The sequence below is a fragment of the Furipterus horrens genome, unplaced genomic scaffold (assembly GCF_987537825.1).
Source record: "Furipterus horrens unplaced genomic scaffold, mFurHor1.1.pri manual_scaffold_11, whole genome shotgun sequence".
Lineage (NCBI taxonomy): Eukaryota > Metazoa > Chordata > Mammalia > Chiroptera > Furipteridae > Furipterus > Furipterus horrens.
Window position 1 is genome coordinate 235,084 of NW_028327181.1, and position 12,751 is coordinate 247,834.

The window sequence follows — 12,751 nt, forward strand, 5'->3', positions numbered from 1 at the left end:
GCCCTCTTCAGCTGCTGGGCATGGAGAGGCTGAGAGCCAGGGAACAGTCATGTTTGGCCTTTGAAAGTGATCTACCAATTAACAGAGCTTCTGTCCACGGATGATGTGGAACTCAGGGAGAGCTATGTGAACCTTGTCTTTTCCTTCCCGTGTGCCTGAGCAGTGGGACCCCCAGGACACGACGGACAGTCTCGTGTTGGCGGGTGAGGTGGGCGGATGGCCTAAGTGTCTGGGTGTGTGGATGTGACCTAGCACCTGCACCTGGGAGCCATTAGGCTGACAGCTAACACAACTGGACAGAACAAGCAAGTGGTAGGGTGGGCAGAGCTAGAGTTGGCATAAGGGAACGATTTAGTCTCTGATCCCAGCACATAAGCAACAGGACCAGAAAAAAATCAGTGACAGTTTTCCCTTTGGGGAAGTGAAATTGAGGGAGGCTGTGTTTTCTCTGCAAACATTGACCAAGTTAAGTTACTTCCTAGGACAGATACAGATGCAGCTTGTCCAACCAGTAGGGACATAGTTACAGAAATTGTGCAAATTCTTTGGGTAAATTTGAGTTTGATTTCACTGTTAGTAAGAGGGACATCAGCTGATCCTCGGAAAGCTCTGGAAGAGACCGTTGTTGGTATGAGGCACTGTCGATCAGATTCCAGTTTTGCCCATGTTGTTATTGACCAGATCACTGGTCGCTACACCTTGGACTAAGATTATTATTCTCAAAACAGTGGGTGGGATGTGGGGGTGGCATTCCTGTCCCCGACTCGGGAATCAAAGAGCACACCTGTCCCTCATAGGTGCAGGGTCAGCCTGCAGCCGTCAGTAACATCTGTGCACGTGTGTCCCTCGTAGGTGGAGCACCTGCAGGAAGAGGCTGCCTCTCTGAAAAAGCAGACACAGAAAATAAAGGAACAGTTTCTTCAACAAAAGGTAAAGTTGAGTAGTTGGTGTTCTTCATGTGAAACAAGTGTGTGAAACAGTCTTGTAAGTGGTTTAATCACGTCACTAGGATGCGTTGATTTAGAGCAGGGTAACATCTAGACACCTTCAGTCTCTAAAGGCACGTCCTTGATCTGAGATGCACCCCCCACCATCCCATATTATCGTCTCCAGAGTCAGGTGCGTGCACAGTGGGGCTGGGTCTAACCACGCGATCACTCCCTGTGGTCACAGCAGAGAGTGTGCATCATCATCACACGTGCTTGAAGAACGACACCATGACCCAGCATTGACATAGGGTGTGCTACATGTGTGGTACATGTGTGTTTGTGAAGCCCATCCATGTAGGAGGCATGAGCAAGTGTCACCAGCACATGGTCTGAGGACAGTTAGCCCCAGAGGGCACACGCAGAGTGGTGTGGGCTTCCCTGCCAGCCGGGAGCACAGCTCGGAGAAGGAATTGCCAGAACCCCGAGGAGACGGATGGTGAAGGCACCCGCACCTGGCGTGGCAGCTCCGTGCTCCCCCCGACTCGTTCAGGAGCGAGATAACGGGTGCCTTCAGTTGATGGCGTCCTTGGTTTAGTGAGATGTTATCTGTACCCCAAGACAAGCTATGAGCATTTTAAAAAATATTTTTTAAATTTATTTTTAGAGGGAAAGGGATGGAGAAAAAGAGGGGGAGAGACATTGATTGTTGCCCCCGCCCGCCCCCAACCGGGGACCTGGCCCACAACCCAGGCCTGTGCCCTGACTGGGGAGCAAGTGGCAACCTTTCGGTTTGTGGGATGAGGCCCAACCCCCTGAGCCACATGTGTCAGGGCCTGTAAGCATTTCTGTGTAAGCCGTGTGTGCCCTGGTGGCCCTTCCGGCGCTGGCTGCAGCTCTGTCCTGACAGGTGATGGTGGAGGCCTACCGACGGGATGCTGCCTCGAGAGACCAGCTCATCAGTGAGCTCAAGGCCACGAAGAAGAAGCTGGATGGGGAGGTGAAGGAGCTGAGGCGAGAGCTGATCCAGGTCCAAGGAGACAAGAAGTCCGTAGAGGCAGAGTGCGCTCACTTGCAGAAGGAGGTGTCCCAGGTCCAGCAGCAGATGGCGGCTCTCGAAGGGCAACTGGAGTCAGTGCAGCGGGAACGCGACGAGATGGAGACGCACCTGCAGGTGTGGGGATGCGCTGATGGGGAAGGCTTGGCTGTTCGGGGCTCTCATGGGGGTGGGGCAGGGGTCTTTACCTAGATGGGCTGGGGCAGGTGGGCGCGTACAGCGGTGCAGGTGCCAGGCACTTGCAGGCGCGTGACAGTGACTTGAGTGCGGGAGGAGAACCGGCGCCGTGCGGAGAGCCAGGAGTCACCCAGGTCTGAGGGCCAGCAGGGAGCCCAGGCTGTAGCAGGGGGTCGGCCTCTGGGCAGCAGGAGCTGGCGAGGGGCGGGGATGGTCGCCGGGATGGAGGCGCACGGGGGGAGGCCAGCGTGAAGGCACAAGCCTGGTGGAGGTGGCGGCGACAGCACTGGCTGAGGGTGGGGAAAGCCAGACCTCCGTCCGGGTCCTGCTGGGGCTGCCGGGCGTTCCCTGAGATGGAAACTGGGGGCCACGGCGGAGCAGGGCTGTTGGTTGTGTGAGGCGTTTGAAGACTCAGGAGTGGGCCAGGTGGGACGCAGGGGGGCAGGTTGGCTGGAGCCTACATGCTAGGAGTTTTGGGGAGAGCCGGCATCAGAGGCGTGTGGGTGCAGGTGGGGCTGCAGGAGCCAGGGGCTTGGCTGGGACACACGCCACGGATGGGCTCGGGACAGCACGCAGGGCCAGGAGGGGCCGAGGCCCCTGATCCCGTCCATAGTCACTTCCATGGGTGCCGGGAGCCCAAGGCAAGGGGTCCTTCCCAGTGTCCCCTCCATTGCTGTGGCACCGGCCGCTGGCGTGCCTGGTCTCTGATGCACCCCCTTGTAAAAGGGCAAAGCTCTCTGTCAGGACCGTCAACGCCCTGAAAGGGGACCACAGGCCCGGGGCGCGTCTAGAGTCGGGCAGCAGAGGCAGGCGGAGCTCTGGGCTCACTGGCTCCCCCTCTCTCCTGTGAAGTCCCTGCAGTTTGATAAGCAGCAGGTGGCTGCGCTGACGGAGGCCAACGAGGTGCTCAAGTCCCAGGTCGAGGAGCTGCGGCAGGGAGCCGCGAGGTGAGCCTGGGCCTCGCCCGCTCTGTTTGTATTTCCGTTTGAGTTTTGTGTCCTGCGCTTGGTGGGTGCCACCCCAGCACATCCCACACATGCAGACACAGGCTTTGCTCCTGTCAGCCCGTGACTTACGCATGACCCCACGTTGGGTAGGAGCCTGTGAGCAGCTCCAGGAGGAGCCGGGTGGGTTTGAGCACAGTGCTGGGCACTGGGGGGCTGCGGACGCTGGCCACATCCAGGGGTCTTGGACCTAGGGGCGCAGGATCAGGAGAGGTAGAGCTAGGGGCAGGGGAGAGGGACTTAGGATAACCTGTCCTCTCTGCCTCACCCCAGGGCCATCACCGAACAGAAGCAGAGGGTGACGCGTCTGGGCTCGGACCTGAGCAGCGCTCAGAAGGAGATGAAGAGCAAGCACAGGGCCTACGAGAGCGCCGTGAGCATCCTCAGCCGCCGCCTGCAGGAGGCCCTCACGGCCAAGGAGGCAGCCGAGGCCGAGCTGAGCCAGCTGAAAGCCCAGGCGGCCGGCGGCCCCAGCGACCTCACACTGCACGTGCGTACCGCGTCCGCTCCGGCCATCACGGGTTCTCAGGACGGGGTCATGGAGGCTGTGAGCATTTCCCCTGACACCATCATAGAAACCCCGGGAAGGGGGCGTGCGCATGTGTGGGCAGCACTTCCCCGAAATTCGACATCGTGTCGACTTGACCAGGGCTGTGAGCTACACGCAGGTCCTCTTGCTTAGTCCCTGTGAACCCGGGGGGGTGGGGGGGGGGCCGGCTCGGGTCCTGGACACGCGGTCCCTAGGCAGGCCCACGGTGCACTTGCCGCGCCGGCTCCTTCGCGCTCCTTCGGTGTCTGGGGAGATTTCTGTGAGCAGTGCGAGGGCGCCCGTTGAGGCTCTGGTGAGCGTGGGACAGTCAGCATGTTTCCGGAGCGGGCAGCATTGGGCCAGGCCTGGATGAGCAAGGCGCTTAGGCGGACCGGTGGCGTCTCGGCAGATGAACGGCCTGCGTGACGTGAGCGGGACTCAGGGCCTGTGTCGTACAGACTGACGGCTCCCGTAGGGTGAGACCTGGGCGCTCTGGTTGAGGGACGGTGAGGCCAGCAAAGGCTGCGAGAGAGAGAACAGGAAAGTGAGGCGGCTCAGGCCCGCGCTGGTGTGCGCCAGCACCGAGGCGCAGGCGGCTCTGCTGATGGGGAGGCCTTGTCCTGGAGGAATCGGGCCAGGAAGCCCATGTCAGGAGCCCAGAGCCTTTGGCTTGTAGGTTATCTTTAAGGTCGTGGTTGGCTGGCATCCCTAAATGGCACGGACGGTGGCAGCAGGCTCGAGGTCCCGTTGGGGGTTGGGTGGGCGGCGCTGAACTCACGGCTCTCAGACTTGCTCGGGACCCCTGCCAGCTTCAGGTCTGACCGTTTTTCACTTTCGCTACTCAGTAAAATTCTATCTGAGTAAGTCAGTTTATATTTTGTTTATCACTTTTTAATTTGAGTTATTTCACTTATGTTTAGTAATTGTATTTCTTCTCATATGGAGTTCGTATCTACTGTCTGAGTTTATCATGGCATGGTGTTTTCTTGCCAAGTTAAATTATATTCTTTATCCCCTGCTAACTTTATAAAATGTTTGGGGGGGTTAATTTATTCAATTACAATTTCCCTTCCACTGTAAAATATACTTTTTAAAATTCCTCTGCTTATGCGGGAGGCGAGAGGGTGTAAAGCATCTAGATTTTTGCCATCCGCTTGCTGCAGGAGCTCAGCCCAAGAGCCACACGCAGAAGGTAGGCCTGGGGGAGGTCCTTCACCTTCCTGCATCTCGGTAGGCAGTCAGTCCCCTCATCAGAAGGCTCAGTGGAGGGACGAGTGTAAGAGCTCAGAGCGACACCTGCACCCCAGCAGCAGCGAGAGTGTGTGCGTGTGTGCAGGTGTGCTTATGTGCGCATGAAGGGGTGAGTGAAGTCCTGCTGTCGGTGTGGTCAGGAGGAGCCTCTCGGGGTCAGGCGACTTTGGGCTACATGGGAGGGAGGTCAGCACCTTCCGTGGACATGTTGAAGCCCATGACCCAGGCCACCTTCCTGTCCTGCTATCAGGAGAGAATCCAGGCCCTGGAGGTGGAGCTGCAGACCGTGGGGCACAGCAAGGTGATGCTGGAGAAGGAGCTGCAGGAGGTCATCGCTCTGACCAGCCAGGAGCTGGAGGAGAACCGGGAGAAGGTGCTGGAGCTGGAGGACGAGGTAAGTGAGCTCATGGCTGTGCAGCAAAGCGTGTGGGCCAGCCTGCCCTGGTGCGGCTCTGGGGCCCCGGCCTGGCTGCCTGTGTGGCCGACCTGACCGCTCAGCACTCGGCACCCGTCCGACCTCGTCTCTGGATCTTTGACAACCTGAGTGTAGACCCCCCACACATGATAACACCAGCCTCTAGCAGGGATGTGTCCACCGCCTCCCGTGTGGGGGCATCAGAGGCCTGTGGCAGCCGTGCTCCTGCCCTCAGTGCTGTGGCTGCAAATTCCAAGGTCGACCTTGAGAGATCCCGCGGGACTGTCAGGCTCCGGGCCTCTGTCACTGTGTCTTACGTTGGCTCTTCTGCTTCTAGTGGGTGGTGGTTCTGACCAGAACGTGTGACTGCACAACGTCACTAGGACTTGTTTCAGCTTCAGGAATCCAGAGGCTTCAGGAGGAAGATAAAGCAGCTGGAGGAGCTGAACAAGAAGTTAGCTCTGGAGGTGGAGCACGAGCGAGGGAAGCTCACGGGCCTCAGCCAGTCCAGCGCGGCTTTGCGCGAGCACAACAGTGTGTTGGAGACCGCGCTGGCCAAGAGGGAGGCTGACCTCGTGGAGCTGAACCTCCAGGTATCAGACTTAGTCACCGCGTCTCCTGTAGGGAAAGCGCAACACCCCACCTCACGTGTGCGTGGAGGCCCGGTACCATCCCATAACAAGTCCCGGGAGAGCTTAGAGCAGGCAACTCCTGCTGGGTAGTTGCAGGGATCTCGCTCCAGACCCTGGTCTCAGTTCAGGCCGCGCAGCCTCTGGGGCCGGCGGGGATGTCCCCCTATGGCTGTCAATAGCCTTGGGTTTCCCAGCCCTCAAAGTGCTCACAGACTTCTGTTTGGCTCAGGTCCCCACCGCTTCCATCTGCTGCCTCGCCATGTGCGCCACCTGCCTCACTGTGGAGGCATTGCGTCTTGGTGGCCATATGCTTGAGTGTGATTGTGTGACTGTGCACCTGTAACCTCAGGTGTGTGTCTGTAGCAGTGTCCCCAGAAATGGAGCCTCTGTACTTCCCGTCTCCTACTCTTGATGGTAACATGTCATGAGGCCTATGCCGGACACTGCTGGGCCCCCGTGTGGCACTGGTTGCAGTGGCCTGTGCTTTGCCCCAGGCTCTGTAGGCTGTGGCATTGGGGTCCTTCCTGACTGGTCCCCTCGGTGCTGCACTGCAGGTTCAGGCCATCATGCAGCGCAAACAGGAGGAGGACCGCCAGATGAGGCAGCTGGTGCAGACCTTACAAGCCGCCCTGGAGAGAGAGAAGCTGGAAGTGCACACCCTCAGGGAACAGGTGTGTGGCCAGTGTCCGACCATGTCCACAGCACAGCCGCATGCAGTCTTTGCCAGGCACAGCTGGGCATGGGCCCCTTGGCATAGCCATTCTCTCCAGGGACTTAACGTACAAGTACCTTTGCTGACGTGTCCCGAGCACAGAGCGGGCATCAGGGCCTGAGTGACAGTGGGGGCTGGAGAGCACTGGTGCTCATCAGGACAAGTGAGGGCAGAGGGGATACTGCTCTTGCTTTGACCCCCACTGAGACCAGTGTCCTCCTTCCAGGTGGCGGCAGCCAAAGCAGAAGCAGGGCACAACCGCCGCCACTTCAAAGCCGCCACCTTGGAGCTGAGCGAGGTGAAGAAGGAATTGCAGGCCAAGGAGCTTCTGGTGCAGACGCTGCAGGTGGAGGCTGAGCGTCTCCAGTGAGTGTCCACGGGTGGAGCGCCGACCACTACAGGGTCCCCACCAGGGTTCTGCCTCATGTCCAGTTAGCACATTGCATACTCTTACATCACTGTGTGAGCAGGTCTGGGAGGGAGATGACGTCTGATCTCTCTCGAGAAGTCTGCGCTTAACCCCCATGTTCCAGCCCCTGTGCTGCTGTGCCCTCTGCACCCTCCCAGACCCTCACTGAGAACGGAGTTCCCAGTGTGGGGGACAGGCCCTGGAGGCAGTGCCCACCTCTGAGACTCACTGTGAGCTCCGATGAGAGCAGCCTTGAGTCGCGCGGGGTCAGGTCCCTGTGATACCATCCCTCCCACCATCATCCCAGGGGGCTCATGAGACTCAGTCAAGACAGTGCGTCAAACACCCTGAGACAGTCCCCACCCAGGGGGAGCAGTGCATGGGCATCCCCCGGCACGGGTCACTCGGAGCTGACACGTTTGGGCTGAGGGGTCATGTGGGCAGCATGCTGCTGTTGCATCTGTCATGTTCTCTGTGCCAGGCTTCAGGAGGGGACACATGCCCAGGAAGTCGTGCAGTTCCAGGCAGAGCTAGCAGAGGCGCGGACGCAGCTGCAGCTGCTGCAGAAGCAGCTCGACGAGCAACTGAGCAGTCAGCCCGCAGGAAACCAGGAGGTCGGTGGGGTGGCTCTGCCTCTTGGTGACAGGACCTGCAGAGCTGGGCTCTGCTGGCACAGGGATCGTCCTGTGTCCCGAGTGTCACATTAAACAAGACTCAGAGTCAGAGCATTTTTTGTGCAAGAAGGCCACTATGAAATTCTTTTGCTTGTGTGACTTTCCCTCATGTAGATGGAAAACCTCAAGTGGGAAGTGGATCAGAAGGAGCGAGAAATCCAGTCCCTGAAGCAGCACCTGAACCTGACTGAGCAGCAGAGCAGGCAGGAGCTGGATGGGGCCGAGCGGTCTCTGCAGGTACCAGGAGCGCAGCCTGGGGACCTCAGGCAGATTTGACCTCAGGCTGCCCGCCATGTCAGCAGTGACAGTGGACCTCGGGGCCATGTTACCTATTTCTCAAGGATGTCTGGGTCACGCAGCAGGTGGAGACCGAGGACACCAGAGCCTGGTGCCATGCCTGGGCTACACTGTGAAATGTACCAGTAACTGACAGCACGTGTGACATGTTTACACAACAGGGTCTGGGGCAGTCCTGACTGCTGGGGGGTCAGGAGTGTGACTTGTCTGTGCCGGCTCGGCTGGCCACCAGAGCCGACTTCCACGCTTTCTCAGTAGCTGAGCGTGGGATTCACACCGGGAACTCTGGCGCGTCGTGGGCGTGGTCAGGACGGGTGAGGGCACGTGGGATGCGAGGGGAACTGCAAGCATCACAGACTCGCCTGCAGGGAGGGACTGGAGCCAGGCAGGTCCTCTTGTGACAGCCAGCACCTTGCTATGTCCCCTTAGACTCACGACACGCAAGCGGACGTCCTTGCAGTACCTTTCAGGTCTCTGAGCTTTGAAAACTCTATGACTTACTTCCATAGAACATCACGTCTGAGCTGGAGATGGTGCGGGAAGACCTGTCCACGACCCAAAAAGACAAGTTCATGCTTCAAGCTAAAGTGTCGGAGCTGAAAAGCAACATGAAAACTCTGCTGCAGCAGAACCAGCAGCTCAGGCTGGACCTGCGACGTGGTGCGGCCAAGACGGTGAGCAGGCTGCGGTGCTGGGAGCGGGGGCTGCAGGCCTGCGGGGGGCTGTGGGGGGTGGGGGGGTGTCTCAGAAATAAAGTGTGTTTGACCCACATTCAGCAGCCCCTGTGTGAAAGTAAGTGGTGGAGGACTCTGCTTGGACAACAGTTCAAGTGTTTGTTTTGGCACCTTTTCCAACGAAATGTTTGCTTCTTTTTATGAGTTCAGGTGCCGTTTTGTTGACAGGGTTTTATTAACCAAGTAAGGTCATAGTTCACTGTGTTCACGAGGTTCCCTGGCCCCTCACTGGGCCTGGCTGGGACACAGCTCGAGCCCTGGAACCCCAGGACATTGAGGCTGTGGTCGCAGGCCCCTCTCAGATTGTCTGTGTGCCTAGCGTTTGTCTCTTCTCAGCATATACTTGTGTTTTCCCAAGAAGGAGCTCAGATGCAGGGATTTATTAGCATCACTCGTCTATCTGTGAAAAAAAATTTGAAGTCTTAGAAAGAGGAGTCACCTGAGTTGGAAAACTGATTCAGTTTCTTAGGGAAACTCAGAGTCACGGTTGTGGTCTCTCATGGAATGCCCCGCGTGGAAGCTCACGTTTAGGGCTCAGCTCCATTCTGAGGAGCCAGGACTGTGGTTTGTTCTGTCGTGTGTGGCAGGAAGGGTTTGTTTGGCCAACATTTCTTGAGCCCCTGTGGGTACCAGCTCAGTGGGTGCAGGCGAGCAGAGACCCTGGGACGGGCGGTGGCGAGCTAACCAGGCGTTTCTATGAACAGAGAAAGGAACGGAGAGGTGAGGCCAGCCCATCCAGCCCCGTGACACCAGTGAAGGTCCCTGACTGCCCGGTCCCGGCCTCGCTGCTGGAGGAGCTGCTGAGACCCCCGCCCGCTGTGAGCAAGGAGCCCCTGAGGAACCTCAACAGCTGTCTCCAGCAACTGAAGTACGAGGGGCCCTGTCTCCTGTTGCTTAGTCTCTGAGTCGCGTGCTGACCTTGGCAGAGTCCCTGCTACAGCACTGAGTGCCCTGCCAGGGCTGAGCAGATCTCTGTTAAGTGATGTCACATTGTGAGGGTCGCCTACAGCAAAAGGACCCCGAGAAGCTGTGCACCCTTAAACCCCATTGGCATGAGGCTGTTATTCAGAGGGTGTGGCCATGTGGGGACATCATTTTTAGACCCAGTGAGGGAAGCCACGTGTGAGTCCCTTGACTGTCTTCCTCACCTTGTCACTGAAAAGAAGACTGTGTGCGTAGCCTCGTGGCCTGTTGGCCTCTGCATGGCACCAAGAACAGTGTCGAGAGTCCCTGTTCTGTGACCTCTATCGCTGTTGCTGGTGCAAATGGAGAGGTTCCTTTGGTTTCTGAAGGCACCAGAGACGTGTGAGCAAATGGCTGTCCAGTTGAGGCCTGTTAGGCTCCACGTCCATCTTGGGGAAGCGACGGCATCTGTCCTGGCTCACCCCTGACCTGCCTTCCCACCTTTGCTCCCTCGTGTCCCCAGGCAGGAGATGGACAGCCTGCAGCGCCAGATGGAAGCACACACTGTCACTGTGCACGAGTCACTGTCCTCGTGGACTCAGGGGGATCCTGCCACCAGCCCTGCTTCCGCAGGCACCCATGCCAACCCCGGAGGAGACACAGAGCCACCCGGTCCTGGCAAGGCCTACAGAGAGGCGCTGGGAACAGCGACCACTGAGCATCCCTACCCCGAGTGTGTGTAACTGCCCGGATGGTCCCGCACAAGGTTATGTATCTGACTGAGCTCTGTTTCCTTCGGCGATAGAATTTTTGTCTTTGCCTTTACAAAGGGTAAAATAACAGCCACCTGCAGATCATGACCAGCTTTCCCACGAAGTGACCAAATCTTAAAATCCTAGGGGAGCTTTCGGTAACCGTGTTGAAAGGTCTCTGAGGGTCATTTGCGGGAGGCGAAACCTCGCGAGTGATGTAGACGTGGCTCTGCAGCTGCTGGTCCTGGGGAAGCTGGTCGTGGGCCCACTTCCTCACTCCCTGCGGGACCCAGTACGAGCTTCACCTCCCACGGAAGTGAAACTTTATTTGCACCTTTGGTTTGTATTTTATTTTATTTTCATAGGCATCCCACCATAGGACGTGTATGTAAATACTGAGAATCATAACCTAATCTTTAAAAAGTATGTTCTCATATTATTTTAAAATGACCTAAATTTAAATTGTCTGCTTTTTGATTGCCTTTTGAAAATCTGCTGTCAGGAAATACTGTACACATAGGATTAAGGGATGTCAGAAAATTATATTTTAAGAAACATAATTATTTTATTTACCTTCTAAAACCAAATATTCTTAGAGAGTATTCTTTCTAGTTTTCGTTTCAATTTCTTTTGGAGGGTCTTTTCTCTGTCCGAAGTGCACGATGTCCACCTGTCCAACATGACCCTGCTCAGCCTCATCTAGACAGGCCCTGCGGTCACCAGGGGTGCCCAAAAGGATGCCACAGCCCCCATGGGCTGGCCTGATGTGTGAGGTGTGGGGAGAGGCACAGGCCCGGTGGCCAGGTGGGGCTCTAGCCCAGGTAACAGGGCTTCTCCAGGCCGTACCTTCTGTGCCCTGGGTAGCAGCGTGCACCAGGACTGTGGTCACTGTAGACATGCTGGACTTGGTGGGGACAGCCATCAGGAGGTTCAAAGTCCTTTAACGTCGCATCTAGAGCACAGTGAGTTTTCTGGAAGAGGCACGTCACCCCAAGGGGAAAGGTGGTGAGGTCCCCATGCTCTCCCAACATGGAAAAGCCCTGTTTGAAACCAGGCACCGTGAATGTGTGAGGTTTACCTGTACTCATGTCCCACCTGAAGTACTTACACCGGCAGAAACTGGGAGATGATGGGACTTGAGGGCTGTAACCTTGTCCCCGAGTTTGCTAAGAAAACCTAAAATATTTACTGTAACAAGTTAGAGAAGAGTGAGGTGTATCTGTGTATGTCCTGTGCAGATCTGCTGCTCTGAAGGCGGAGTGACATGTCCAGATGCGGCATCATGTGAGCCCATGTGCAGCTTGCGTCTCATTTGTGGAGAAAGCAGTGGTATTTTTAAGCTGTCTGTGTTCTCTTATAATATGCCGTCAGAAGGCTTATCGATAAAGTGGTGTTAACACAAAGATATTTATTGTTTTAAAAAGGTTCCCTAGCAAGTATTGGGACTTCTAAATACGTGTCTCGTTTGTACAGGGTCAATCTTGAAACAATACTTGAAGACTCATAAATGTATTCTACTTTTCATAATAGTTGGAAACCATTTTTGAAAAAATTGTTTTTGTACCACTGGAAGAGAAAGATGATAATTTATGTTCTTATTTATTTTGGCTCCATTACCCTTGTTTTATTTTAAAACCAAGAAACAGCACTCAGCCCCAGGCCTCAGCGGTTCTTGACACCGTGGGAGGCCTGCCCGTCACCCTGTGTCCTTTCTCTTAGGAAAAGCTCATTCCGAGCATGTCTGTCAAGTGGAAGCCAGTCTCTGTCCTCGTCCCCTTCCTTGGTATGGCCCCCTTCCGTGTGCATGTGCGTGCACACACGCTCTCTGGCTTCCTGTCCTCGCCCTGTGCCACCTTTGTCTTCAGTTCCCATCCTTCAGTCCAGCCAGTGCCCGGCCGGCTCTGGGCTGGAATTCGGGAGCTCACGTGATGTTTCCTGTGGGCTCCCACTTATCTTATCTCCATGGGACTCTACTGTCACTTCTACCTCCCAACATGTGAAACATTCTTCTGGGTGGGGACGAGCGGGAATTAGGCGTTTACCCGTGAAGACTAGGAGTCACGTCTGGAGTATCTGTGACAACAGGCTCCCCGTTGCGTAGCATAGGTGTGTGAAGATGCTCTCATGCCCTCACTCAGAGAATGTTGGCTTGGACACCTTATGATGTCAGTACTTATTTTTCTTATGTTGCAATAAGCCTTACTGCAATGAGGTTATCATTGATTTCTCCACGATACATATCAGGTAGATAGATGCCACAGGTCTGACAGGCTCTTATT

General features: G+C 56.3%; 1 protein-coding gene across 3 annotated transcripts in view; it reads left to right on the forward strand.

The window, feature by feature from the left end:
- The window catches only part of GOLGA3 (golgin A3), a 31,134-nt gene extending 20,210 nt beyond the window's left edge, over window positions 1–10,924 (forward strand). For all 3 annotated transcript variants that reach the window (XM_090290660.1, XM_090290659.1, XM_090290661.1), the window contains 13 exons: window positions 853–930; window positions 1,837–2,100; window positions 3,013–3,107; window positions 3,438–3,654; window positions 5,195–5,338; window positions 5,755–5,952; window positions 6,546–6,662; window positions 6,930–7,069; window positions 7,594–7,726; window positions 7,901–8,023; window positions 8,593–8,757; window positions 9,522–9,685; window positions 10,244–10,924. In XM_090290660.1, the coding sequence (XP_090146786.1) occupies window positions 853–930; window positions 1,837–2,100; window positions 3,013–3,107; window positions 3,438–3,654; window positions 5,195–5,338; window positions 5,755–5,952; window positions 6,546–6,662; window positions 6,930–7,069; window positions 7,594–7,726; window positions 7,901–8,023; window positions 8,593–8,757; window positions 9,522–9,685; window positions 10,244–10,463 (2,058 nt within the window). In that variant the 3' untranslated portion in view covers window positions 10,464–10,924. The remainder of the gene's footprint in view (window positions 1–852; window positions 931–1,836; window positions 2,101–3,012; window positions 3,108–3,437; window positions 3,655–5,194; window positions 5,339–5,754; window positions 5,953–6,545; window positions 6,663–6,929; window positions 7,070–7,593; window positions 7,727–7,900; window positions 8,024–8,592; window positions 8,758–9,521; window positions 9,686–10,243) is intronic.
- The last annotated feature ends 1,827 nt before the right edge of the window (window positions 10,925–12,751 follow it).